General features: G+C 44.8%; 1 protein-coding gene across 1 annotated transcript in view; it reads right to left on the bottom strand.

Moving 5' to 3' along the window:
- Window positions 1-932: 932 nt before the first annotated feature.
- LOC126456196 (uncharacterized) overlaps window positions 933-25870 on the bottom strand; it is a 266905-nt gene continuing 241967 nt past the window's right edge. Inside the window, exon 3 of the mRNA XM_050091950.1 lies at window positions 933-2739. Within this exon, the coding sequence (XP_049947907.1) occupies window positions 2393-2739 (347 nt within the window). The 3' untranslated portion in view covers window positions 933-2392. The remainder of the gene's footprint in view (window positions 2740-25870) is intronic.

Genomic DNA, 25870 nt, shown 5'->3' with positions numbered 1-25870 from the left:
TCAGGCCTGTCATTTGCCAGATATCCTCTTCATTTCAGCATAAATATCGTATTTATGAAATAATTTTTACTGCTTCAGCCAATTTTTACTAAAATTTATGACGACAACGTGTTTTGGCAGCATACTGTCAGCATCAGATGCGTCACAGCAACATGTAACGTACATTACATTAATCTGAAGTACGATCATTTGCAGTGTGCGCCAGAGTGGTTATGTAACCGAAATTTAACCATTTTTGCTGGAATTATAATGTTGTTCTACCAAGAACCGACGGAAGATTCTGTTAATATGATTTATGCTGGAAATTTATTTCTCTGGTACACAGAGAACGGTCATAAACATATCACCATCACTTAACCCTTTCACATGCATATGTTTACGTAACTCCAGAGACTCTTAAGACTTAATGCATGACAACCAAGGCATCGTGCTAACAAATATTAGTAGAAATTGGCTGAAGCAGTGAAAGCTATTTTTGAAATTTGTAATACAGTCGCAGACGTCAAAGAATCCCATGTGACATGGATAATTTATAATTCCTGCATGCTATATAATCGACGTCTGCCTTCTGTACCCAAACTTGACTTCGATGACATACTCAATGAGTTTGCTTTCCTCAGAGCATGGATATACGGAATAATTATAATAAAAACACAATTCCTAGAAAGGGACATTTTCTCAACTTATAGACCTTTCTTTTAGTTCATATTAAATAATTTGTGCACTACTAACAATTTATGAGATGCGATCAAAATGTTCTTTATTATACATAATACAGTAGCTGCCGCAAACAAGAAGACATGGATTCCGTTTTATTTTCAATTTATTTAGAAAGTTTATGCGATTTGCTGTTACTAAAATATTGCATTTCATTTGTTGAATAGTTTTTATTAATGTAGTACACGTAAGTAACATTTTTCAATAATGGCTCATATTTTTCGCTTTATGCAGCACAGAACACATTATGACATTCTGAAAAAGAAAGGTCCAGACTAGCAGCGACATGTATAATGTTCTTTATTACGGCAGCTGTTTCGGCTTTATTGCCATCTCAAGTAAACTGCGAATAGAACGATGGCGAAATTATCTACACATATGGTGACTGTCCATATGAGTAATTATACATTGGAAGAGTACACTGGTTTTTAAGTCTAGTTTGATTTATAAAATCCATATTGCATCTACAGTGAAACTGTCATTGTCTAATTCGTTGAGTATTTGACGTGTAATAATTATAAATGTATGCAATACTTTTGTCACTTATTTCGTATTTCTTTTACTAAATATTTGACAGTTATTTTACTGTGTTGCTATATATTTGCAACGTGTAGTTAACCAAGCAGTGATAATGTTATATTTTTTAATTAATTTTATTGGCTTTTTGTAGCAAACAGTACGGCCATTGTATATTGTATTTCAGTGACTGGTGTTGGCTGTGAATTTTATCTTTGGCCTGAGTATGTTTTATTGTCTGTGTGTTCTTTTAGTATTTCGTCCGGATAGTCTTTTGTATGTATAGATATCACTAATTCTTCAAGTATGTTCAAAGTGGGTCCTATCGGTATTCTGTGCAGTATTTGTAATGTTTCAATTTTCTCGGCCGTGTGGAGTTGGATTTTTAGATGCAAAAAGAAACTAGATTTTTTACTGTCACTGTTTCTAGTGTGTTCCTAGAATCTGATACTAAAGTTTCGTTCCCTTTGGCCGATATAGAAATTATTGCAATTGTCACAAGTTATTTTGTATTTTCCACGATAGGTATATTCTAAGATTTTGGTCTTGCCTGAATGCAGCTTTGTAACGAGATATTAGCACAGAAGGCCAGTTGGATGCGTGGGGTTTTTAATAGTGAATTATGTTGTTCGGTTTTTGTCCTAGGTAAATTGTAAGTACGTACATTGTTCTTTCTTTAATTGTGGTTTCGCCGGCCGGGGGACTGATGACCTCAGATGTTAAGTCCCATAGTGCTCAGAGCCATTTGAACCATTTAATTGAGGTTTCTCTAGTTAGATATATTTCGTTGTGTATTGCGTTGTGTTTGGGTTGCGGGTATTTTTTATATAATTCTGTTACTATATGTTGGTCAAAATCATTTTTGTGGGCTATGTGACGGAGTATAGTATTTCAAGTTCTTTTTGCATTTCTGGTTCTTCTACTCGTAAATCGATTAATCTGTTGGTCACTGAATGGAAGTATGCAGGCTTTTGTGATTTCGGGTGACAGGGGTTGGCTGTTATAACGTTATCTGTAGCGGTAGGTTTGCTGTAAACGCCAAATGTGTGATGGCTGTTGTTTTATTTATTGAACCTACTTACAGAATTTCCTAAATCTGTGTAGAAAAACTGTAGATAGGTTTTAGGGGGTCGTGAGGGGAGAGGGGCACTTGGGGGTTCTACCGGGGGTGCAGGTCAGTTCGGTACTGTTCAGTTTTTTTAACACAGCCTTGAGCTACATCAATCACCCAGCCCTGTAGCTGGTCACTTTCGGCGATTACTGCACCTGAACGTGCCTGTTTTACGCACGTTAATATCGTGGTGTTACATGGCTGTAATGAAACATGACGCTTTTGCTGGACGTGGCAACGGAGTTGGAAGCCAGCATTAAATGACCGCAGGCCAACTGTGAGACCATCGCGGGAACCCCACACTGCCATTCTGCTACGAAGACTGCTCCTCCAGACGTTCCCTTTGATCCGACTCCAGCGACTTTTTCTTCCTGGATGTTGTACCATGTGTCGACCTGAAACAAACGAAAAGAAACTACGTCACTGTGCTACAAAGAACGATGTTATTCCGGCAGCTGGTGTGTGGGAAGAGTCAACTGCGGTGATCGCCCCGGTTATACGAGTACACATATATAGGCCCGCTAATGGCTCTGTTTATATGGCGAGGTTCATTATAGGTGCCGCTAGGGCTGGGCAAACGGTACTCGCGTGCGAACGAGCTTGATATTTCCCGATACGTCGATGAGATCGATACCGTATCGAGTGCTGCTCGAACAATCCACTAACATGACTCGCGTCGCGAAAGCAAACTGTAGCCAAAACCTAAAAAATACGAAAGCAAAACAAGCTATAGGCCTGTTTGAAATTTGAACTTCCTGAAACACAGGTGGAAATTGCAAACTACTCTATATTACTAATCGACTATCCCGAAATCAACCCAAGACTTTTGACGTGTTGCCTATCTAACGGCTTCCAGGGGCAACAAAATTTGATTTTCAATATTCAATATTCAATATTCCGTCTAATTATTGACCGAATTCAAAAATTTAAAATGGCGTCGTAAGCTACTCATTACGAGGTATATTCTTATGCTAGCAGTTTAGCGACATACAAAATCACTTCACACATAATTTCGAACCACACATAATCTCAAACCTTTACGAAATTTTTTCTCGTTGACTCTTCTCTCAAAATGATGGAAGCCGAAATTTTTTCGCTTATTACATTTTCACTGTTCATACAGTAAAATTCCCGCTTCAGGCACGACGTTTACTTCTGTACTACTATCTCTACTCGCAACGCATTTCGCAGACAAAAAATAAAAAAAATAAAATGGCTCTGAGCTCTATGGGACTTAACTTCTGAGGTCATCAGTCGCCTAGAACTTAGAACTAGATTGTTTAAATCTAACGGTCAAAGGCGAAAGTACTGTCCTTAAAAAGTAGTATTAGACTCTGGAAACAATATATATTTTTTTCCTTTATTTTTTATCTCATCCCCCTCGCCCCATATGGTTGGGGGTGGACTGCCACCGGTACAATATCCCGCTCTTCAGTCTTGTGCAATTTACAAAAAATTAATGAAATAAATGACAAAACATATTTGTTGTTGTTGTTGTGGTCTTCAGTCCTGAGACTGGTTTGATGCAGCTCTCCATGCTACTCTATCCTGTGCAAGCTTCTTCATCTCCCAGTACCTACTGCAACCTACATCCTTCTGAATCTGCTTAGTGTATTCATCTCTTGGTCTCCCCCTATGATTTTTACCCTCCACGCTGCCCTCCAATACTAAATTGGTGATCCCTTGATGCCTCAGAACATGTCCTACCAACCGATCCCTTCTTCTGGTCAAGTTGTGCCACAAACTTCTCTTCTCCCCAATCCTATTCAATACTTCATCATTAGTTATGTGATCTACCCATCTAATCTTCAGCATTCTTCTGTAGCACCACATTTCAAAAGCTTCAATTCTCTTCTTGTCCAAACTATTTACCGTCCATGTTTCACTTCCATACATGGCTACACTCCATACAAATACTTTCAGAAATAACTTCCTGACACTTAAATCTATACTCGATGTTAACAAATTTCTCTTCTTCAGAAACGCTTTCCTTGCCATTGCCAGTCTACATTTTATATCCTCTCTACTTCGTCCATCACCAGTTATTTTGCTCCCCAAATAGCAAAACTCCTTTACTACTTTAAATGTCTCATTTCCTAATCTAATACCCTCAGCATCACCCGACTTAACTCGACTACATTCCATTATCCTCGTTTTGCTTTTGTTGATGTTCATCTTACATCCTCCCTTCAAAACACCATCCATTCCGTCCAACTGCTCTTCCAAGTCCTTTGCTGTCTCTGACAGAATTACAATGTCATCGGCGAACCTCAAAGTTTTTATTTCTTCCCCATGGATTTTAATACCTACTCTAAATTTTTCTTTTGTTTCCTTTACTGCTTGCTCAATATAGAGATTGAATAACATCGGAGAGAGGCTACAACCCTGTCTTACTCCTTTCCCAACCACTGCTTCCCTTTCATGTCCCTCAACTCTTATAACTGCCATCTGGTTTCTGTACAAGTTGTAAATAGCCTTTCGCTCCCTGTATTTTACCCCTGCCACCTTTAGAATTTGAAAGAGAGTATACAAAAATTTTAAATATTTTAAAACACAATATAGAGATGATTACAAATATACAGGGCTATTACAAATGATTGAAGCGATTTCATAAATTCACTGTAGCTCCATTCATTGACATATGGTCACGACACACTACAGATACGTAGAAAAACTCATAAAGTTTTGTTCGGCTGAAGCCGCACTTCATGTTTCTGCCGCCAGAGCGCAGTGAGACAAAATGGTGACAGGAGCCGAGAAAGCGTATGTCGTGCTTGAAATGCACTCACATCAGTCAGTCATAACAGTGCAACGACACTTCAGGACGAAGTTCAACAAAGATCCACCAACTGCTAACTCCATTCGGCGATGGTATACGCAGTTTAAAGCTTCTGGATGCCTCTGTAAGGGGAAATCAACGGGTCGGCCTGCAGTGAGCGAAGAAACGGTTGAACGCGTGCGGGCAAGTTTCACGCGTAGCCCGCGGAAGTCGACGAATAAAGCAAGCAGGGAGCTAAACGTACCACAGTCGACGGTTTGGAAAATCTTACGGAAAAGGCTAAAGCAGAAGCCTTACCGTTTACAATTGCTACAAGCCCTGACACCCGATGACAAAGTCAAACGCTTTGAATTTTCGGCGTGGTTGCAACAGCTCATGGAAGAGGATGCGTTCAGTGCGAAACTTGTTTTCAGTGATGAAGCAACATTTTTTCTTAATGGTGAAGTGAACAGACACAATGTGCGAATCTGGGCGGTAGAGAATCCTCACGCATTCGTGCAGCAAATTCGCAATCCACCAAAAGTTAACGTGTTTTGTGCAATCTCACGGTTTAAAGTTTACGGCCCCTTCTTCTGCGAAAAAAACGTTACAGGACACGTGTATCTGGACATGCTGGAAAATTGGCTCATGCCACAACTGGAGACCGACAGCGCCGACTTCATCTTTCAACAGGATGGTGCTCCACCGCACTTCCATCATGATGTTCGGCATTTCTTAAACAGGAGATTGGAAGACCGAGGGATCGGTCGTGGTGGAGATCATGATCAGCAATTCATGACATGGCCTCCACGCTCTCCCGACTTAACCCCATGCGATTTCTTTCTGTGGGGTTATGTGAAAGATTCAGTGTTTAAACCTCTTCTACCAAGAAACGTGCCAGAACTGCGAGCTCGCATCAACGATGCTTTCTAACTCATTGATGAGGACATGCTGTGCCGAGTGTGGGAGGAACTTGATTATCGGCTTGATGTCTGCCGAATCACTAAAGGGGCACATATCAAACATTTGCGAATGCCTAAAAAAACTTTTTGAGTTTTTGTATGTGTGTGCAAAGCATTGTGAAAATATCTCAAATAATAAAGTTATTGTAGAGCTGTGAAATCGCTTCAATCATTCGTAATAACCCTGTACATAATGCTTTCTTCATTTAAAGTTTAAAAAGGAAATAAAAGTCTGGCAGGTAAATATAAAGAGACAACAGCGGACATTTGAAACTTTAAAATGAAAATGAGGCGGCAAGGTTCGTTAAAACGAAGCACTGCACTTTCACTAAAAGCTGAAGAAGCTGCGCTGGATGAAGAGGCTGTAGGGAGTTTAAACTTTTGGATGGTGGTGGAAATAAATTTATAAGCCGTCGGGTCGTATCTGTAAAAACAGGATTGGCGGTAAGGTGGGTATTGACACAGACAAAGATGTACATGTTAGTCTGTTGTATAGGGAAACAAGGAAAGGAAGGGTGAGTCTGGTGGGCTAGCGGGCTCGTGGTATCAGGAGGGGAAGGGAGGGAGTGAAATGGGGAGGGATAAGAGAGGAGAAACCCTGCTGTGGAGTGGAAATAGGTGGGAAAAGCTATAGCTGGTAGGATGGATAAATGTCGGAATGGGTTTCTGGGAGAGAGTGTCGGTTGAAGTTGTTGTGCGATGGTAAATCGCGGTGAAGGGTCAGTGGGACGGCACGGCAGCATAACAGGGTTGGTGATCAGAAGGGAGATGGTTGGGTTATTGGAATCTACTTCGCTGATAGAATAGGTCGGGCGGAGGTGTTTGATGTTGTTGTCGAGGGTTGGGAATTATATGAGATGGTTGAGTATCCGCGCAGGGGAAGGTAAATGGCTGCAGAAAGCGAGATGGAGTTCATGGCTTTCGAGGATTTGGTGGGTAGAGACTTTGATGGGTAGAGAAGCATGCAAAATTTACACATCAGAGGATGGGTCAGATCAGTATCTTGTAGGTGTAGAAAATATTGGAGGTGTGTAATCCCCAAGTTTTAGCAGTAGCTTTAACCTATTGTGGGCTTCCTGTTGGATGGTTAGTAGGTGAGGTTTCCAGGTTAGTTGCCAGTCTAGGATTAGTCCTAGATATTTTAGTATATTAGTTAACTGGATAGGACTGTCGTAAATTGTAGGGTAGAAGTCATGGAGACGTAAAGTACAGGTGGTTCGTCGTGTAATTATAGCCTGGGTTTTGGAAGGGGTCGATCTTGAGGAGCCATTGGTTTTAAACTAACTAAGGTGGATTTGGAGAGATTGCTGGTATTTCTGGATAGCAGGGTGGAGAGCGAGTAAAGCGGTGTCGTCAGCATACTGAAAGAGGTGAACTGGTGGGGGTGGTCTGGCCATATCAGCAGTGTAAAGGAGATAAACGAGAGGAGAGAGGATGGAGATATGGGACACTACTGCAGTTGGATGCAAGGTATGGGAAATGGTTTTGTTAATAGTGACAATGGATGGGCGATTAGAGAGGAAGGATGCAATAAGGCGGGCATATTAATTGTGGTGCGAATGTCTGGAGTTTGAAAAGGAGACCGTAATGCCATACACGATCGTAGCCTTTCTCTAGGGGGAGGTAGACAAAATATAGGCGATTTACGTGAGTTGAGCTGTTGGGATGGGAGATGGGTGAATTGCAGGTGCTGGTCTCCAGAGGACAAACTGGGACGGAAGCTGCACTGATTAACGGGAAGATGGTGATGTTGGTTGAGGCGTTGGCGGATACATCGGGAGAGGATGGATTCGAAGATCTTGCTGAATACTGAGGTGAGGCGAATGGGTCGATAGGAGGAGGTATCCGTACGAGGTTTGTGTGTTTTGGGGAAAAGTAGAGTTTTTGATGTATTTGGTCATTAGAGACTACAGTATTTACCCAGAGAGTTGCAAATGAGCAATTACGTTGCTGTTCACTTATTAAAATAAGCTGTAAAAAAGTTTTCAGCTTTTAATCAGCATCAAAACTAGAGGGAAACATTCAGATAAATCAAGGAAGAAAATTAATTGGGAACTGAGTGCTTAACTGGTGAAATAAATCACGTGAAATTGACTGTAGTTGCCATCGCGAGAATAAATAATTTTGGCAAGACCCGTCATGCTGATAGTAGCAACAGACGTCGCTAGATGGCAGGGCGAGCTGCAGCACGAGAACTACACTGAATCGTGATTGTGATCTTTTATTTATTAAAGGCGGTGTTTACACAAGACCTCCACTTTGTAACATGCTACAGTATGTATTTCACCTTTTTACGGTAAAAATCCAAAATATATTAATAACGCTGTGACACGTCATGGAAATAGTATCAACAAAGAGCTTGATAGATTGTTCGGCGATCGAAAACACGAGCAAAGCTAGAGATTTCTCGAGTAGTGATGTCAATTACTCGGGCAGTTCAGGTCGAGCTCAACCGCAGAAGCAGTTGCCGTCACAGTCCGTCTGGCTACTCCGTTCTCAGTGAATGGAAAGCTGTCCTATACAATCAACTATAAGGTCAAGGGGATATGCAGGGTAGAGAAAAAAACAACCTGATAATAAAGTCAGAATAGGAAAGAGAATGCCGAATCGAGAAAATTTGTCAAAATAATAGCAGGTCCGAAGGAGCAACGGCCATTAACAGACAGCCATCCAGCAGCGAACGCGCGGAAGAGTGCGGATTCAAAATAACCAGCCAGAGCCGGTCGAAGTGGCCGATCGGTTCTAGGCGCTTCAGTCCGGAACCGCCCGACCGCTACGGCCGCAGGTTCGAATCCAGCCTCGGGCATGGATGTGTGTGATGTCCTTAGGTTAGTTAGGTTTAAGTAGTTCTAAGTTCTAGGGGAGTGATGACCTAAGATGTTAAGTCCCATAGAGCTCAGAGCCATTTGAACCATTTTTTAACCAGCCAGAGCTAATAGCTGTTACGTTAAAAGAGCCCAGCTGTTGATTTAATAAGCTGTAGACAATGGTTTCGTATGAACAGTCAAAGCTAAACGAACTTCAAATTCTAGCCCGTGTCTGGTTACGTTAGATACGAATCATTTGTAGTGTTTACTAGATAAATTTTCATCATTAATTCAACAACGCTAAAATTATCGTAATGTCATTAATTTGTAAGATAGTAAGCCGTATTGCACAAACAGTTCTGCAGTAGGGTTGTCAACACATGGTGCTGTAAGGTGCTACGTTATTAATAATGAAATACAAGGCCTCATGTTTTAATAGTCCAGTCACAAAAACACAACGCCCGAGAGTGCGGCTTGCTGACCACATGCTCTCCGTATCCGCATCTGCTGACGTCAATGGCTGAGGATGACACGGCGGTCGGTCAGTACCGTTGGGCCTTCCGAGGCTTAATGTTTAATGTTTTAAAATGGAGAGAGCATGACTGTACGAACTTATATTCGAACAAGGATGATTATGTGTGAACCAATGTAAAGGTGAAAACACTTGTTTTTTTCTCAAATCAGATTATGTTACAGGAAATGCCCGGAAGTTCTGTCTCCAACATCACTGCATAGCAAAACAACCACAAATTAAAACAGCAGCACCTTACTCGAACAAAACCTCTCTGCTAGACACAGCCGGCCGCAGTGGCCGAGCGCTTCTAGGCGCTACAGTCTGGAACCGCGCTGCCGCTATGGTCGCAGGTTCGAATCCTGCCTCGGGCATGGATGTGTGTGATGTCCTTAGGTTAGTTAGGTTTAAGTAGTTCTAAGTTCTAGGGGACTGATGACCTCAGCAGTTAAGTCCCATAGTGCTCAGAGCCATTTGAACCATTTTTTTGCTAGACACACCCGAACACGACGTTCGCCTATGCTTTGTCTATCCGCTATTCGCTCAGTGGCTGTCGTTTTAGAACCGTAACTCCACAAGTATGTATTTCCGACCAGTCTTCTCTGACCTGATTCCTGTGGCCTCCAAGATCCCGACAAGTGTTGTTCCGGGGTAAAGTCAAGTGCCTGCACGGAAGTCGGAAACGAGAGTTAAGAAAGGCCTGTGAAGAAGGCGACAGCCAATGGCACGCTGACCGACCCCTCTCCAGGACGACAACGCAACGATAGCGCCCTCTAGGCGAAGAGGACATAAGCGCCGTACCGACTGGTTGCGCCCCACTTCTACAGCAGCATCGAGATTAGGCACTTCAAGACCAGCGACTTAGAAACTATATATACTTCAGAGATTTCTTATTTGCATGTCACCCTTTGCTTACAACACTTCTGTGTTATTGTCAAAGTTAAGTATTGTCATTTATTTTCCGTAATAAAACTCATTAATACGATTTGCTCGAATTGTTATCTAGCGATCCGAAAAAGCAGATTTCCTAGACTCCCCATATTCGACGACTATGCAGGATATAACACACGTCCCCTATAGAAGATGTGTGGGACCAGCTCGAACTCCATCGCAGTGCCAATAATCCAGGACATCAAGTTCAGCTACAGCACTCGTGATCCAGCAGTCCACAGGTGAGGACACAACAGATCTAATACACCCTTCTCAGGCGAATCAGTGCATTCATTCACGCCAGACGAAGAGCAACGTCGTAATGATAAGTGGGCTCATTGTGCGGAGTTCTCAGTAAACTTCACTCGATTTTGTAATCATGGGAATAACTCAGATACTCTCTCAACCGATGATGTTTCATTTCGTTTTCTCCTTCGCTTGCAGGTGCTTCACTCGTTTTGTCAGTCAGTATATACACTCCTGGAAATGGAAAAAAGAACACATTGACACCGGTGTGTCAGACCCACCATACTTGCTCCGGACACTGCGAGAGGGCTGTACAAGAAATGATTACACGCACGGCACAGCGGACACACCAGGAACCGCGGTGTTGGCCGTCGAATGGCGCTAGCTGCGCAGCATTTGTGCACCGCCGCCGTCAGTGTCAGCCAGTTTGCCGTGGCATACGGAGCTCCATCGCAGTCTTTAACACTGGTAGCATGCCGCGACAGCGTGGACGTGAACCGTATGTGCAGTTGACGGACTTTGAGCGAGGGCGTATAGTGGGCATGCGGGAGGCCGGGTGGACGTACCGCCGAATTGCTCAACACGTGGGGCGTGAGGTCTCCACAGTACATCGATGTTGTCGCCAGTGGTCGGCGGAAGGTGCACGTGCCCGTCGACCAGGGACCGGACCGCAGCGACGCACGAATGCACGCCAAGACCGTAGGATCCTACGCAGTGCCGTAGGGGACCGCACCGCCACTTCCCAGCAAATTAGGGACACTGTTGCTCCTGAGGTATCGGCGAGGACCATTCGCAACCATCTCCATGAAGCTGGGCTACGGTCCCGCACACCGTTAGGCCGTCTTCCGCTCACGCCCCAACATCGTGCAGCCCGCCTCCAGTGGTGTCGCGACAGGCGTGAATGGAGGGACGAATGGAGACGTGTCGTCTTCAGCGATGAGAGTCGCTTCTGCCTTGGTGCCAATGATGGTCGTATGCGTGTTTGGCGCCGTGCAGGTGAGCGCCACAATCAGGACTGCATACGACCGAGGCACACAGGGCCAACACCCGGCATCATGGTGTGGGGAGCGATCTCCTACACTGGCCGTACACCACTGGTGATCGTCGAGGGGACACTGAATAGTGCACGGTACATCCAAACCGTCATCGAACCCATCGTTCTACCATTCCTAGACCGGCAAGGGAACTTGCTGTTCCAACAGGACAATGCACGTCCGCATGTATCCCGTGCCACCCAACGTGCTCTAGAAGGTGTAAGTCAACTACCCTGGCCAGCAAGATCTCCGGATCTGTCCCCCATTGAGCATGTTTGGGACTGGATGAAGCGTCGTCTCACACGGTCTGCACGTCCAGCACGAACGCTGGTCCAACGGAGGCGCCAGGTGGAAATGGCATGGCAAGCCGTTCCACAGGACTACATCCAGCATCTCTACGATCGTCTCCATGGGAGAATAGCAGCCTGCATTGCTGCGAAAGGTGGATATACACTGTACTAGTGCCGACATTGTGCATGCTCTGTCGCCTGTGTCTATGTGCCTGTGGTTCTGTCAGTGTGATCATGTGATGTATCTGACCCCAGGAATGTGTCAATAAAGTTTCCCCTTCCTGGGACAATGAATTCACGGTGTTCTTATTTCAATTTCCAGGAGTGTATGTTCACTGCGAGATGGTGTATTGAATCGTATTACTTATTATACCACTATTAATAGACGAAAGTCGCATATTGATAGTTCACTCCAGATTTTGCTACTCAATCTCTGTTTTTTTTTTTTTTTTTTAATTTTTGACAGGCACCAGATTTTAAAGTTGTGTACACTAAAGGCTCCAAACAAGAAGACACCTTTGGTTGTTCAGTAGCATTCCTCCGACCATATCTTCAGCATTCGTCTTCCTCATATATACAGGGAGACCATAATGACACCAACCAACTGCAGAGACGGATTCCTGACTGATAATGGAGGAAAAAAGGTACTATGAACATGTGTCGGCAAATGGACGGTGTGTGTTTGAGGACAGCAAGTTGTCCGAGAACACAGTATAGAGCTCTATCGCATCCACGTCACAACAGATCTTCAACTCGTTGCAGGTGATAGAGATAGTAGCGCTTGTCATGCAGGATACATATAATCGTACCTTGGCTTACACCATGTTGGCGGGCCACTTGACTGGAGCTCACACTGGACTATAATGTCTGGTAGAACCTGGCACTCCAAATCTGCTGTACGCACAGTTCGCCGCCTCCCTGCACATTGGTCTGTCTGAGAGGACCCATCATCACACAAACGCCCAGAAAGGGCTTGAAATGTTGTGTGATGTGGTTGGTTTCTGTGAGAGTACTTGTTTTGGTATAACCGTGCTGCCTCTAGACCGTTTCCATGTGCTTGGCTGTACACAAACACCATCTCGACTTGTTCCCGACCTGAATACCGGACCATTCCGCTGCTTACAGTACTCTGCGTCAGACACACAGCCTGCAACACACAAGGAGCACACGGCACGTGGTCAGAGGAACTTTCATCGGTCTGCGCCATCTCACGTGGCAACGATGCATTTCTGGACACATGTTCATAGAACCATTTTCTCTCCATTTCCAGTCGGGAATCAGTCCGTGCAGTCTGTCGGTTTTATTAATGTTCACCCTGTATATTGTAAAGTATTTTCTGCAGAGCTCCATGCGGTGTTGAAGGCACTGAAGAGTATGAGATGCCTTCAGGGTAAACAAATTCTTGTATGCTGTGATTTCCTTAGTACTCTACAATCAAAAATGGTTCAAATGGCTCTGAGCACTATGGGACTTAACTTCTGAGGTCATCAGTCCCCTAGAACTTAGAACTACTTAAACCTAACTAACCTAAGGACATCACACATATCCATGCCCGAGCCAGGATTCGAACCTGCGACCGTAGCGGTGGCGCGGTTCCAGATTGTAGCGCCTAGAACCGCTCGGCCACGCTGGTCGGCACTCTACAATCATTGCAGTACATCTACCCAGCAGAGAAGCTAATACTTGAGCAACTGCACTGGTGGGGGAAGTAGGTGTCATTCTACTGGGGAATTTGGCAAATGGAAAAGCAGACCAAGCCACCATGCAGGCCTGCAGACAACGTGATGTGACTCAGAGTGCCACTCCCGTGCACTGTAGCGTCGTAGGTCCCTCCAGTTGTCCGCAGCTCGTGGTCGTGCGGTAGCGTTCTCGCTTCCCACGCCCGGGTTCCCGGGTTCGATTCCCGGCGGGGTCAGGGATTTTCCTCTGCCTCGTGACGACTGGGTGTTGTGTGATGTCCTTAGGTTGGTTAGGTTTAAGTAGTTCTAAGTTCTAGGGGACTGATGACCATAGATGTTAAGTCCCATAGTGATCAGAGCCATTTGAACCATTTGAACCCACCAGTTGTAGGAGGGGAGCAGTGACTGGCAGTGAGTGACAATAACCTGCAGGTGGTGGACCTAACTATCCAGCCTTGGCGTACCTCAAGTTGTCAGTCAGGAGGAATGGAGTGACCCTCACCCGTTTCCAGGTTGGGCACTGTCCCCTAACAATGGGCATCCTACTCCAGCGAGAGGAGCGTCTGTGAAATTTATGGTAAGTTCCTACGGGGCCAAACTGCTGAGGTCATCGGCCTCTGGGCTTAGACACTACTTAAACTAACTGAGGACAACACACACACCCATGCCCAAGGGAGGACTCGAACCTCCGACAGGGGGAGCTATGCGAACAGTTGCACGGCGCCCTAGACCGCGCGCGGCTCTGTGATGCGGATGGTGTGGAATAATATAATGTCGACGTATTCCGCACCCCTGGTCAACGGGAACATACTAAACATGAAATGTACTTACACCTTGAAATCTGTACATCAGTACTGTATAAAGAAAGACCACGACCAAACAGCAGGTACAAATCTCTCTCCGGAGATCAGAAACAAACCTGTAGTGAAGACACGACATCAGGTGATAGGTGACGACGTACGTAATAATTTAGCCAGTGGCGCCGAAGTCACGGGAGATTTGAAGCTGTGTTGTGGTTTTTTGCGTGTAGCGGGAAAATGGTACATTTCCGAAGATGGGCTCCTATGCTAAACTTAACCGTCTTAGTTTCTGCTACAAGCCCTTAACATCTGTTAGGGGAATTTGGGTAAGTGCGGTAGGTTAAGACCACGCAAGTCGCCCAAATAGTGCCCAGGCCACTGACCACAGGAAATTGTTATTGTTAGCCATACATGTAATTTTGTATGGAACCCTCACAGAGCGAATCCTCTTTGCGCTTGTCTGGTTTTGTTCCTTTTTACTGTACGTTTTCAATCTGCCAACGTACGTATTTTCCTCGTTCTCTCTCTCTCTCTCTCTCTCTCTCTCTCTCTCTCTCTCTCTCTCTCTCTGTCTCTGTCTCTCTCTCTGTGTGTGTGTGTAATATATATATAAAACGAGGGAACACACATTCTCTCTCTCTCTCTCTCTCTCTCTCTCTCTCTCTCTCTCTCTCTCTCTCTCTCTCTCTCTGTGTGTGTGTGCGTGTGTGCGTGTGTGTGTGTGTGTGTGTGTGTGTGTGTGTGTGTGTGTGTGTGAGAGAGAGAGAGAGAGAGAGAGAGAGAGAGAGAGAGAGAGAGAGAGAGCGGGAGACAAAGAGAGAGAGAGAATGTGTGTTCGCCTTCTTAGGCCGTTATGTCTGTTTTATCCTAATAGTTGCAGTTTTAATCATTTTTAACCACACTCGACTCCGAATATTTTAGTACGGACGCTAAAGACCTTACTATCATGCTCCCACACCAACGTATCATCACCATCACGTTCACAGTTTTGTCAGCGACCAGTGACATTTATCTCTGTTGGTCCATTACTTTTCAGCTGTCACGCTTCCGTATGAAGCAGCTGCACAACGATTGGAATTCGCGATATCCAGTTTTATGGCGCTATACGATAAGTCCAATGATTTGAAACAAAGCGTATGGAGCCTGAATATAACAAAATGAATTGCCGAAACTGGTTGCTTTCAAAATGAAATCAAATACACTACTGGCCATTAAAATTGCTACACCGTGAAGATGACGTGCTACAGATGCGAAATTTAACCGACAGGGAGAATATGCTGCAGTATGGAAATGATTAGCTCTTCAGAGCATTCACACAAGGTTGGCGACGGTGGAGACACCTACAACGTGCTGACATGAGGAAAGTTTCCAACCAATTTCTCATACACAAACACCAGTTGAGCGGTGTTGCGTGGTGAAACGTTGTTGTGATGCCTCGTGTAAGGAAGAGAGATGCGTACCATCACGTTTCCGACTTTTATAAAGGTCGGATTGTAGCCTATCGCGATTGCAGTTTATCGTATCGCGACATTGCTGCTCACGTTGGTCGAGATCCAATGCCTGTTAGCAGAATATGGAATCGGTGGGTTCAGGAGGGTAACACTGAACGCAGTGCTGGATCACAACGGCCTCGTATCACTAGCGGTCGAGGTGACAGGCATCTTATCTGTATGGACCGTGCAACCACGCCTCGATCCCTGAATCAACAGATGGGGACGTTTGCAAGACAACTACCATCTCAACGAACAGTTCGACGACGTTTGCAGCAGCATGGACTAACAGCTCGGAAACCATGGCTGCGGTTATCCTTGACACTGCATCCAGACAGGAGCGCCTGCGATCGTGTACTTAACGACGAACGTGGGTACACGAATGGCAAAACGTCATTTTTTCGGATGAATCCACGTTCTGTTTACAGCATCGCGATGGTCGCATCCGTGTTTGGCGTATCACCCGGCGTGATGGTATGGGGTGCCATTGGTTACACGTCTCGGTCACTTCTTGTTCGCATTGACGGCACTTTGAACAGTGGACGTCACATTTCAGATGTGCGGTTCTACCCTCATTCGATCCCTGCGGAACCCTACATTTGAACAGGATAATGCACTACCGCATGTTGCAGGTCATGTACGGGCCTTTCTGGATACAGAAAATGTTCGACTGCTGCCCTGGCCAGCACATTCTCCAGATCTCTCACAAATTGAAAACGTCTGGTCAATGGTGGCCGAGCATCTGGCTTCTCACAATACGCCAGTCACTACTCTTGATGAACTGTGGTATCGTGTTGAAGCTGCATGGGCAGCTATACCTGTACACGCCATCCAAGCTCTGTTTGACTCAATGACCAGGCGTATCAAGGTCGTTATTACGGCCAGAGGTGGTTGTTCTGGGTACTGATTTCTCAGGATCCATGCACCCAAACTGCGTGAAATTGTAATCACATGTCAGTTCTAGTATAATATATTTGTCCAATGAATACCCATTTATCATCTGCATTTTTTCTTGGTGTAGCAGTTTTAATGGCCAGTAGTGTATCTTACAGTGTATCGCTGTTGGTAAAGTTTATTGACATTGAAAATGACATTTGTGGTCGAGAACAGACGAAGATAAGAAGGCAAGATGTCGAATCAAAGTGGGAAGAAACATGATAACGTCAACCCGGCTGGGAACCGGAACACTTGGAAATAATATCGTGCCTCGCTGTTGGCTGGCTTTCCTTGCGCGCACGCACACATTATACGGGCTCACAGATTTCGATCCGCTCGCACAGCAGCGGGAGAAAAAAACTGGCGCCAGTGTGTGTGTGGACCCTCGCGGCAAGAAGCGGGCCCGGCCGGCTTCCGCGGCGGCCGGCTTACGTCGGCGCCTCAGCGAAACCCGAAACGCTGTGTTAGCCGCCGCCCGAGGGGCATTAGCTGCAGCCGTCGCGGGAGGAGGCGGAGAAGCCCGCCCGAGTCTGCAGGCACTCTGTCGCGCCAGTACCAGCAGCAGCGCGGGGCGCCAACAGCCGCTTCCAAACACTGTGCTGCAGAATTTCTTCTGCTACCCTCTGAGGCAGAGGTGTCAAACTAGGGGTATATATGTATCGATGTTTTTAACAGTACATATGGTACAGTGGCATGGATGTTACGACGATATCTACAAGTAAATCGAATCTTCTAATAAATCGATTGTTTTTAGTATAGAATACCGATATGGTTCACACATGCCTGAAACTGAGACAAAACATATTTTCTAAATACGCAAAACCTTTTAAGAGAATAGGACGAGCAATGTCTGGGTAAAAGAAAACTGAAAAGATGTCTTGCATAAGGCGGAATTTCTCGTCCTACACTACTGGCCATTAAAATTGCTACACCACGAAGATGACGTGCTACAGACGCGAAATTTAACCTACAGGAAAAAGATGCTGTGACATGCAAATGATTAGCATCTCAGAGCATTCAGACAAGGTTGGCGCCGGTGGCGACACCTACAACGTGCTGACATGAGAAAAGTTTCCAACCGATTTCTCATACACAAACAGCAGTTGACCGGCGTTGCCTGGTGAAACGTTGTTGTGATGCCTCGTGTAAGGAGGAGAAATGCGTACCATCACGTTTCCGACTTTGATAAAGGTCGGATTGTAGCCTATCGCGATTGCGGTTTATCGTATCGCGACATTGCTGCTCGCGTTGGTCGAGATCCAATGACTGTTGGCAGAATATGGAATCGGTGGGTTCAGGAGGGTAATACGGAACGTCGTGTTGGATCCCAACGGCCTCGTATCACTAGCAGTCGAGATGACAGGCATCTTACCCGCATGGTTGTAACGGATCGTGCAGCCACGTCTCGATCCCTGAGTCAACAGATGGGGACGTTTGCAAGACAACAACCATCTGCACGAACAGTTCGACGACGTTTGCAGCAGCATGGACTATCAGCTCGGAGACCATGGCTGCGGTTATCCTTGACGCTGCATCACAGACAGGAGCGCCTGCGATCGTGTACTCAACGACGAACCTGGGTGCACGAATGGTAAAACGTCATTTTTTCGGATGAATCCAGGTTCTGTTTACAGCATGATGATGGTCGCATCCGTGTTTGGCGACATCGCGGTGAACGCACATTGGAAGCGCGTATTCGTCATCGCCGTACTGGCGTATCACCGTCGTGATGGTATGGGGTGCCATTGGTTACACGTCTCGGTCACCTCTTGTTCGCATTGACGGCACTTTGAACAGTAGACGTTACATTTCAGATGTGTTACGACCTGTGGCTCTACCCTTCATTCGATCCCTGCGAAACCCTATATTTCAGCAGGATAATGCACGACCGCATGTTGCAGGTCCCGTACGGGCCTTTATGGATACAGAAAATGTTCGACTGCTGCCCTGGCCAGCACATTCTCCAGATCTCTCACCCAACTGAAAACGTCTGTCAATGGTGGCCGAGCAACTGGGTTGTCACAATACGCCAGTCACTACTCTTGATGAACTGTGGTATCGTGTTGAAGTGCATGGGGAGCTGTACCTGTACATGCCATCCAAGCTCTGTTTGACTCAATGCCCAGGCGTATCAAGACCTAAGAAGAAGAACTGCAACACCACAAGATGATTACTTTTAAGAGAAGTTACAAAGAAAGTTCTAACAAAAATACAGTTTATCAAAAAACCCAATTTCTCTTTTCTGGGCTATGAAAAAAAGTCTTTTGCCTTTTAAACGATTTTCTTGTTGATTTAAAACTTTCCCACACTGCAAAAATATCGTCAAATACTTAAACGCGATTTTATACGATTTTGGAAATTGTATGAGTCATCATAAATCTTTACAAATTTCCAAAGGATTTTCGTTTATGCTTCTTACAGGAGTTCTCAATAAACTGAAAATCCATCAGAGAAACTATCTTCAGATTTAAAGCTCTTCCAATTTCCATGTACATCTACATCTACATCTATACTCCGCGAGCCACCTTACGGTGTGTGGCGGAGGGTACTTATTGTACCACTATCTGATCCCCCCTTCCCTGTTCCATTCACGAATTGTGCGTGGGAAGAACGACTGCTTGTAAGTCTCCGTATTTGCTCTAATTTCTCGGATCTTTTCGTTGTGATCATTACGCGAGATATATGTGGGCGGTAGTAATATGTTGCCCATCTCTTCCCGGAATGTGCTCTCTCGTAATTTCGATAATAAACCTCTCCGTATTGCGTAACGCCTTTCTTGAAGTGTCCGCCACTGGAGCTTGTTCAGCATCTCCGTAACGCTCTCGCGCTGACTAAATGTCCCCATGACGAATCGCGCTGCTTTTCGCTGGATCATGTCTATCTCTTCTATTAATCCAACCTGGTAAGGGTCCCATACTGATGAGCAATACTCAAGAATCGGACGAACAAGCGTTTTGTAAGCTACTTCTTTCGTCGATGAGTCACATTTTCTTAGAATTCTTCCTATGAATCTCAACCTGGCGCCACCCTCTCAAGCGAGGAAAATTATTTGAGACAACAATACAAAAATGAAAATAACTTCGCCCCGTCGACGCATAGAATAAAAAAGACATCGATCTATCCACCGTATCTCAGCGCTGACAAGGCATACTTTCAATCTGATGCGTCGGTACTGTACATTCTTTTTAATACATAGATGTGTATCATCCACCACTAAGTCAGTCCTGCAACAAGTTATCACTCAGCTGTGACCCAGACTGCGAGAGGATTGTAGACGGTTTTCCACACTTGTGTGGGCAAATGCTGGGCTCGTTTCCCATTCTGCATTTTAGTTGTTGCTGTCATCCTTCATTCAAAAGACTGAGCTCTCCCCGCTAGTCTATACTGCGCAGGTGTTTGCGTATCTTCATAGCTATTGCACCCTGTATCTACATCTGCATCTATACTCCGCAGTCTACGTTATGGAGAGACAGTGGTAATTGTGCGCAAGTCTCTGTCACCCTCTACAATTTTTCCCGCCGTAATCTCCTCCATTAAAAAATCAACTATTCGTTGATAACTCGGTACGTGTCCAGCATAACGCTACCGTATCGATCGCCATGCCAAGATCTTCTAGAGGCATGTACTGTACGCCCAAACAAAGTTGACAGTCGCCGCGCTGGCTGGTGGGAGGGACTGCAGAGGCATTGCCCATTTACAGCCGCTCCCATCAGCCAACGCGCCGAGTGTCAATTTTGTTTGAGCGTTTAATATTCGTTGGGCATTTTCGTGTCAACAATGCAAGTTTTCGACCTGACTGTAAGTGCATTTTCAAGCAGAGTAGTGCAGTCAACGAAGGAAAATTAGGGAAAAAGATTTGTGTAGTCGCAAATATTTGTAGAATGGTAGAGGGGACTGTAATGAATAATACACTAAAAAATCCTGACCTGTAGGGTGTGAGACCGGTAGGGTGTGAAATTGGGGGTGGAGGCTTAGGAGGGGGCGCCCTTAAAGGTCACTTTTCCCAAGGTAATACCCGCTTCAGTGGTTCACGGGCTTCACGTCGGATAATTCTGTGAAAGCTGCACAATACTTCAGCGAGACAGCTGCTCGTCCTCTTCAGGTGCTTACTGAGGTGTTGCCGCATATATAGCTGGCTCGATAGAAAAAGGGTGGAGCTATAACGTTATCGTCAACGAATCGTAGAAGACGTCGGGAGGTCGATTAGGGAAAACGCGCGGGCAGAGTGTAGCCGCCCGTCCTGACTTCGAGTCTCCGTCTGCGTTCAGTCGTTGGATTCGATCATCAGCGGCCAACGATGCCTCTGTACCGTCAGTGCTGGTTCCCATGCCGTGCTATGTTGAATCCCATGTCTCTGTTAATCAGGTCGTTACTGAAACGATTTTCGACTGCTTCTTTAATGATGGAGTCCCAGTTGCGAAGACGAAGGATAGAATCTGTGCCTCTCCGTAGCATCCAGTGTCAAAACAGTGATCAACAACAGCAGATATTTCTGTCTGGCCTAATGTGGTGTGACGTCTTATCTTCAACAGCGCAGCACGTCTCGCCAACGTATGATTTCCCACACTGGCACGGGATTTTATGTATCCTTGGGCTCCTTTTACCTAGGTTGTCTTTAACGGAACCCGACATCATTTGCACTCGCGCCGGAGGACGAAAGACACATCTTATTTGGTTTTTTGAACAGCCTGGTGAAATTAAAGGGCACGCTAGCAACATATGGTAGAAAAGTCATCTTCGTGGAGGATGCTGCGTACAAAGGGATGTACCCATTTATTTTGCTAAAATATCACTTAATTATCTTTTACTATAAGCAGTTGAGATCTATGGGAGAGGCACAAAAGCATGGACTGTAGACAGTAGAATAATGACCGATGGTATTGCGAACAATTTCTAAAGAAAAGGCTGCTGTGTTAGTCAATATGTGACGTGAATATGGTACAGTGTTGAACACACATTGAGAACATTAACAGCACAATCAAACTATAGCAAATTAATGGCGTTCAAGTTTAAGCTCATTCTGTGCATCTACGTCACGCATTCTCCGACAGCCAATGAGCTTTCAGTAGTGTTATGAGCGCCCTGCTGGGAATATCGTAATTTATGTGAGCATTAAACCTTGTCGTAAGGAGTTATCAAACAAATCGTATAGAATATTTAGAGCTTTTTGAACTGGTGGTGAACAATTTGCCACCGTACGACACACAATCCAATCCAGCTACACCCATAAGTAGGACGAAGAAGACGAATGAATGGACAAATCCGCTTCCACGCCTATGAAGAGAAGAATATTCCTGGGAAGAGAAGGTAAGAAAAGTCTTAGTCTCAATGACGGGACAGCATACTTGAAAATGATCTACTATGCTAGAAGATTTCGACAAATGCAAAATATCAGGTAGGAGAATACATTCTGTTAAAAGTTCACCCGAGATCCTTGCTTCTTCACAAAAGAATTTATGAATGGCAACTGTTGTACATGGGTCCTTATAAAATGGTAATAATTCGACATGAAGGATGTTATCTCCCGGCCTATCCTGAAACCGATAGAATTAAGGTGTTATATGCCACCTGGACATTATAAAATACTTGCCTAAATAATTGGTTTTATTTATATTAGATGTGATGTTTCATATTTATTTGTGATTATTAACTGTAATCTGGAACTATTTAACAATTTTTCCAGCAGAAGCGTTAGTGGAATATGTAATAAAAATATCTGTACGGACTGACAGAATACTAGGGGATTAGTACTCTCAGTACTTGGACATTCATTAGAAGGAGAAAGTTTAAGATATTAGTATCTAGATGAAGTTAGTTCCTGTTCACTGATTACAGACTGAGGTGAAAAAAAGTTATTGGATAGCGATATGCACGCATACAGATAGCAGTGTCTTGTCCACAAGGTATAAAGGGGCAGTGCATTGACGGAGCTGTCATTTGTACTCAGGTGATTCACGTGAAAAGGTCTCTGATGTCCTCTGACAGGAATTAACAGATTCGGACTGTGGAGTGGCAGTTGGAGCTAAAGGAATGGAACAACCCATTTCGTAAATCAACAGAGAATACAATATTCAGAGATCCACAACGTGAAGAGTGTGCTGAGAATATTTTCAGGTATTACCTCAGTAGTGGGACAACAAGGATGTCACCCCACTCTCCAATGTTGCCAAATCCACTCGAGATGGCGGCGATAGATCGCAATGACGTCATGGCGGAAAGTTCAAGTTTAGGAGGGAAAATAGGTCAACTGGGCTACCTACACTAACCTAACCCCCTCCCCTCCCCTCCCTTCACCCAGAAAATCGTGGAAAGTTCAAATTCTATCAGGACAATGGAAAACACCACTGCTACTTCCACTAATCTAAGAAAATGGCGGGAAAATGGGTCACTTGGGCTCCCGCCACTAACCTAAGCAATCCGACTGCCACTTCATACTAGGAATTGACAGGAAAAGAACTCAGCCTGTGCTGCATGGGATGGACATAAATCTTAAATTTGCATGCAGTGTTTATTTAAGCATTATGAGACAGTAGCTCCATCCATTGTCTTCACCAGGAGGTCTGGAGTCAATCTGACCTAGTACACAGTACTGCCACCAGAGGGCACTGCATCCCCTCCATGACATAATACAAGATGGTGATCTGGGGAGGAAAAATAGTGGGAAAAGCACTCAGCCGGTGCAGAGCTGTTTTACAGGATGGACATAAGTCTCTATTTTGCATGCAGTTTTGATTTAAACAATTTCAGACAGTAGCTCCATCCAGTGTGCCCACCTGAGGTCCAACTGACGTAGTACACAGTACTGTCATCGAGTGCACTTTCATCCCGTGGCGGTCTGGGGGAAAATGGCAGCAAAATGACTCAGCCTGTGCTGGGCTGCTGGAGAGAGGAAGAGGTGTACTTTATTTATTTTGGAGCAATTTATTTACTTACGGATTTCACTTAGTTTATTTATTGCACTGATACAAAACACTCACCCTGGTGTGCGTGAGGTCGCAGTTATCAGTCTAAAGACCTGCAAACTACTCGTAAATCACCGAACTAATGCAGTAGACTGATATGCAGAGACGCAAACAACACGTAAAATGACAAAATAATGCATGTAAAAGGCTCTGCAAACACGCTTGCTAATTGTCAGCTGTCGAAATCATGCATTGCACAGCCTGCACACACATTCACAAAAAAATTCATCAGACACGAAAACAGCTCGTAAATTGTCAAAAGATAATGCATGTGTAACACTATGCAAACACCCTCACAGTGCTTAAACAGCCGAAAATGATGCAATGAACAAACACTCACTGCACGTAAAAATTAGTCAAAAATGAGAACATGAAATTTAAGGAAGCAGATGGCAAAACAAGATGAGAAGTAAAAATATCCCAGCTTGCTTCGTCACACACTCTTTGTAACTATCACTTACACATCTGTCCGCCCCGGTAGCTGAGTGGTCAGCGTGACAGACTGTCAATCCTAAGGGCTCGGGTTCGATTCCCGGCTGGGTCGGAAATTTTCTCCGCTCAGGGACTGGGTGTTGTGTTGTCCTAATCATCATCATTTCACCCCCATCGACGCGCAGGTCGCCGAAGTGGCGTCAAATCGAAATACCTGCACCAGGCGAACGGTCTACCCGACGGGAGGCCCTAGCCACACGACATTTTTATTTATACTTACACATCTGTATACATCAGTGATTGTTGGAATGGCCTGGGCACTACAGGACCTAACAAGTAGTTCATTTAACATAATACACTGAGGTGACAAAAGCCATGGGATACCTCCTAATACCGTTTCAGACCTCCTTTTGCGCCGTAGTGCAGCAACTCGATGTGGAATGGAGTCAGATGTCGCTGGAAGCCCCCTTCAGAAATATGAATCTGTGCTCCCTCTTTAGTCGTCCATAACTGTGATAGTGTTGCCAGTGCAGGGTTTAGTGCATGAACTGACCTCTCAATTATGTCCCGAGTGTGTGCGATGGGATTCATGTTGGGAGATCAGGGTGGCAAAATCATTCACTCGAATTCTCTGTAATGTTCTTGTAAACAACTGTGGCCAGGTGACATGGCACATTGTAATCCACAAAAATATCCATCACTGTTTGGGAATATGAATTCCGTCAATGGCTGCAAATGAACTCCAAGTAGCCAAACATAAATATTTCCATTTGGACCACAGGACCCAGTGCATTCCATATAAACACAGCCCACACCATTATGGAGCCACCACCAGCTTTCACAGTGCCTTGTTTACATCTTGGGTCTGTGGCTTCGTGGTGTCCTGGTCACATTCGAAATCTACCATTGGCTATTATCAAGCAAAATCGGGATTCATCTGAAAGGCCACGATTTTCCAGTCGTCTAGTGTCCAGTCGATATGGTCTTGAACATGGGAGAAGTGCTGCAGGTGATGTGGTGTTAGCAAAGGCATTCGTGTCAGTCGTTTGCTGCCATAGCCCATCGACACCAAATTTCGCCACACTGTCCTTATGGATACGTTCGTTGTACACATCGATATTGATTGAGGTTATTTCACGCAGTGTTACTTGTCTGTTAGCACTGGACATTATAAGCAAACGCCACTGCACTCAGTCGCTAAGTGAAGGCCGTTGGCAACTGTGTTGTCCATGATGAGAGGTAAGCAGGGGGACAAGACTGGTATGAGCGCATTTTGTTAGTGCGGGTTGCCTACATCAGGAGCAGGTATGCACTCAGGGACAAACCTATTCTTCTCCTTTGATTGACAGGTATTTAACCTATTGTTCTCATTCAATTGATAAGTACTTAACCTATTGTTTTGCTAAAAGGAGCCTTCCTTTTGATTGACAGGTTCTTAATCCATTGTTCCCCCCCCCCCCCCCCCTCCATGCTCCTGCCCCGTCACAAGGAAAAAACCAACCCACCCTCCTCTCTGTTACAGGTACACTTTTGATATAAATTTGATTAACTATTTTATTAAATTGATCAATTAATTAATCTCTTCCCCTCTCGTAAACCCCCTCCCCCTCCCCTCCCCTCCTTATGTACGTGAGTATAATCGGTATTTTCATAAAAGATAAAGGTTGGTCCTCAGTTTTAAAGAATATA

The sequence above is a fragment of the Schistocerca serialis genome, chromosome 2 (genome assembly GCF_023864345.2).
Source record: "Schistocerca serialis cubense isolate TAMUIC-IGC-003099 chromosome 2, iqSchSeri2.2, whole genome shotgun sequence".
Lineage (NCBI taxonomy): Eukaryota > Metazoa > Arthropoda > Insecta > Orthoptera > Acrididae > Schistocerca > Schistocerca serialis.
Note: the sequence above shows the minus strand (reverse complement) of the source record. Positions and strands in the feature narration are given on the sequence as shown.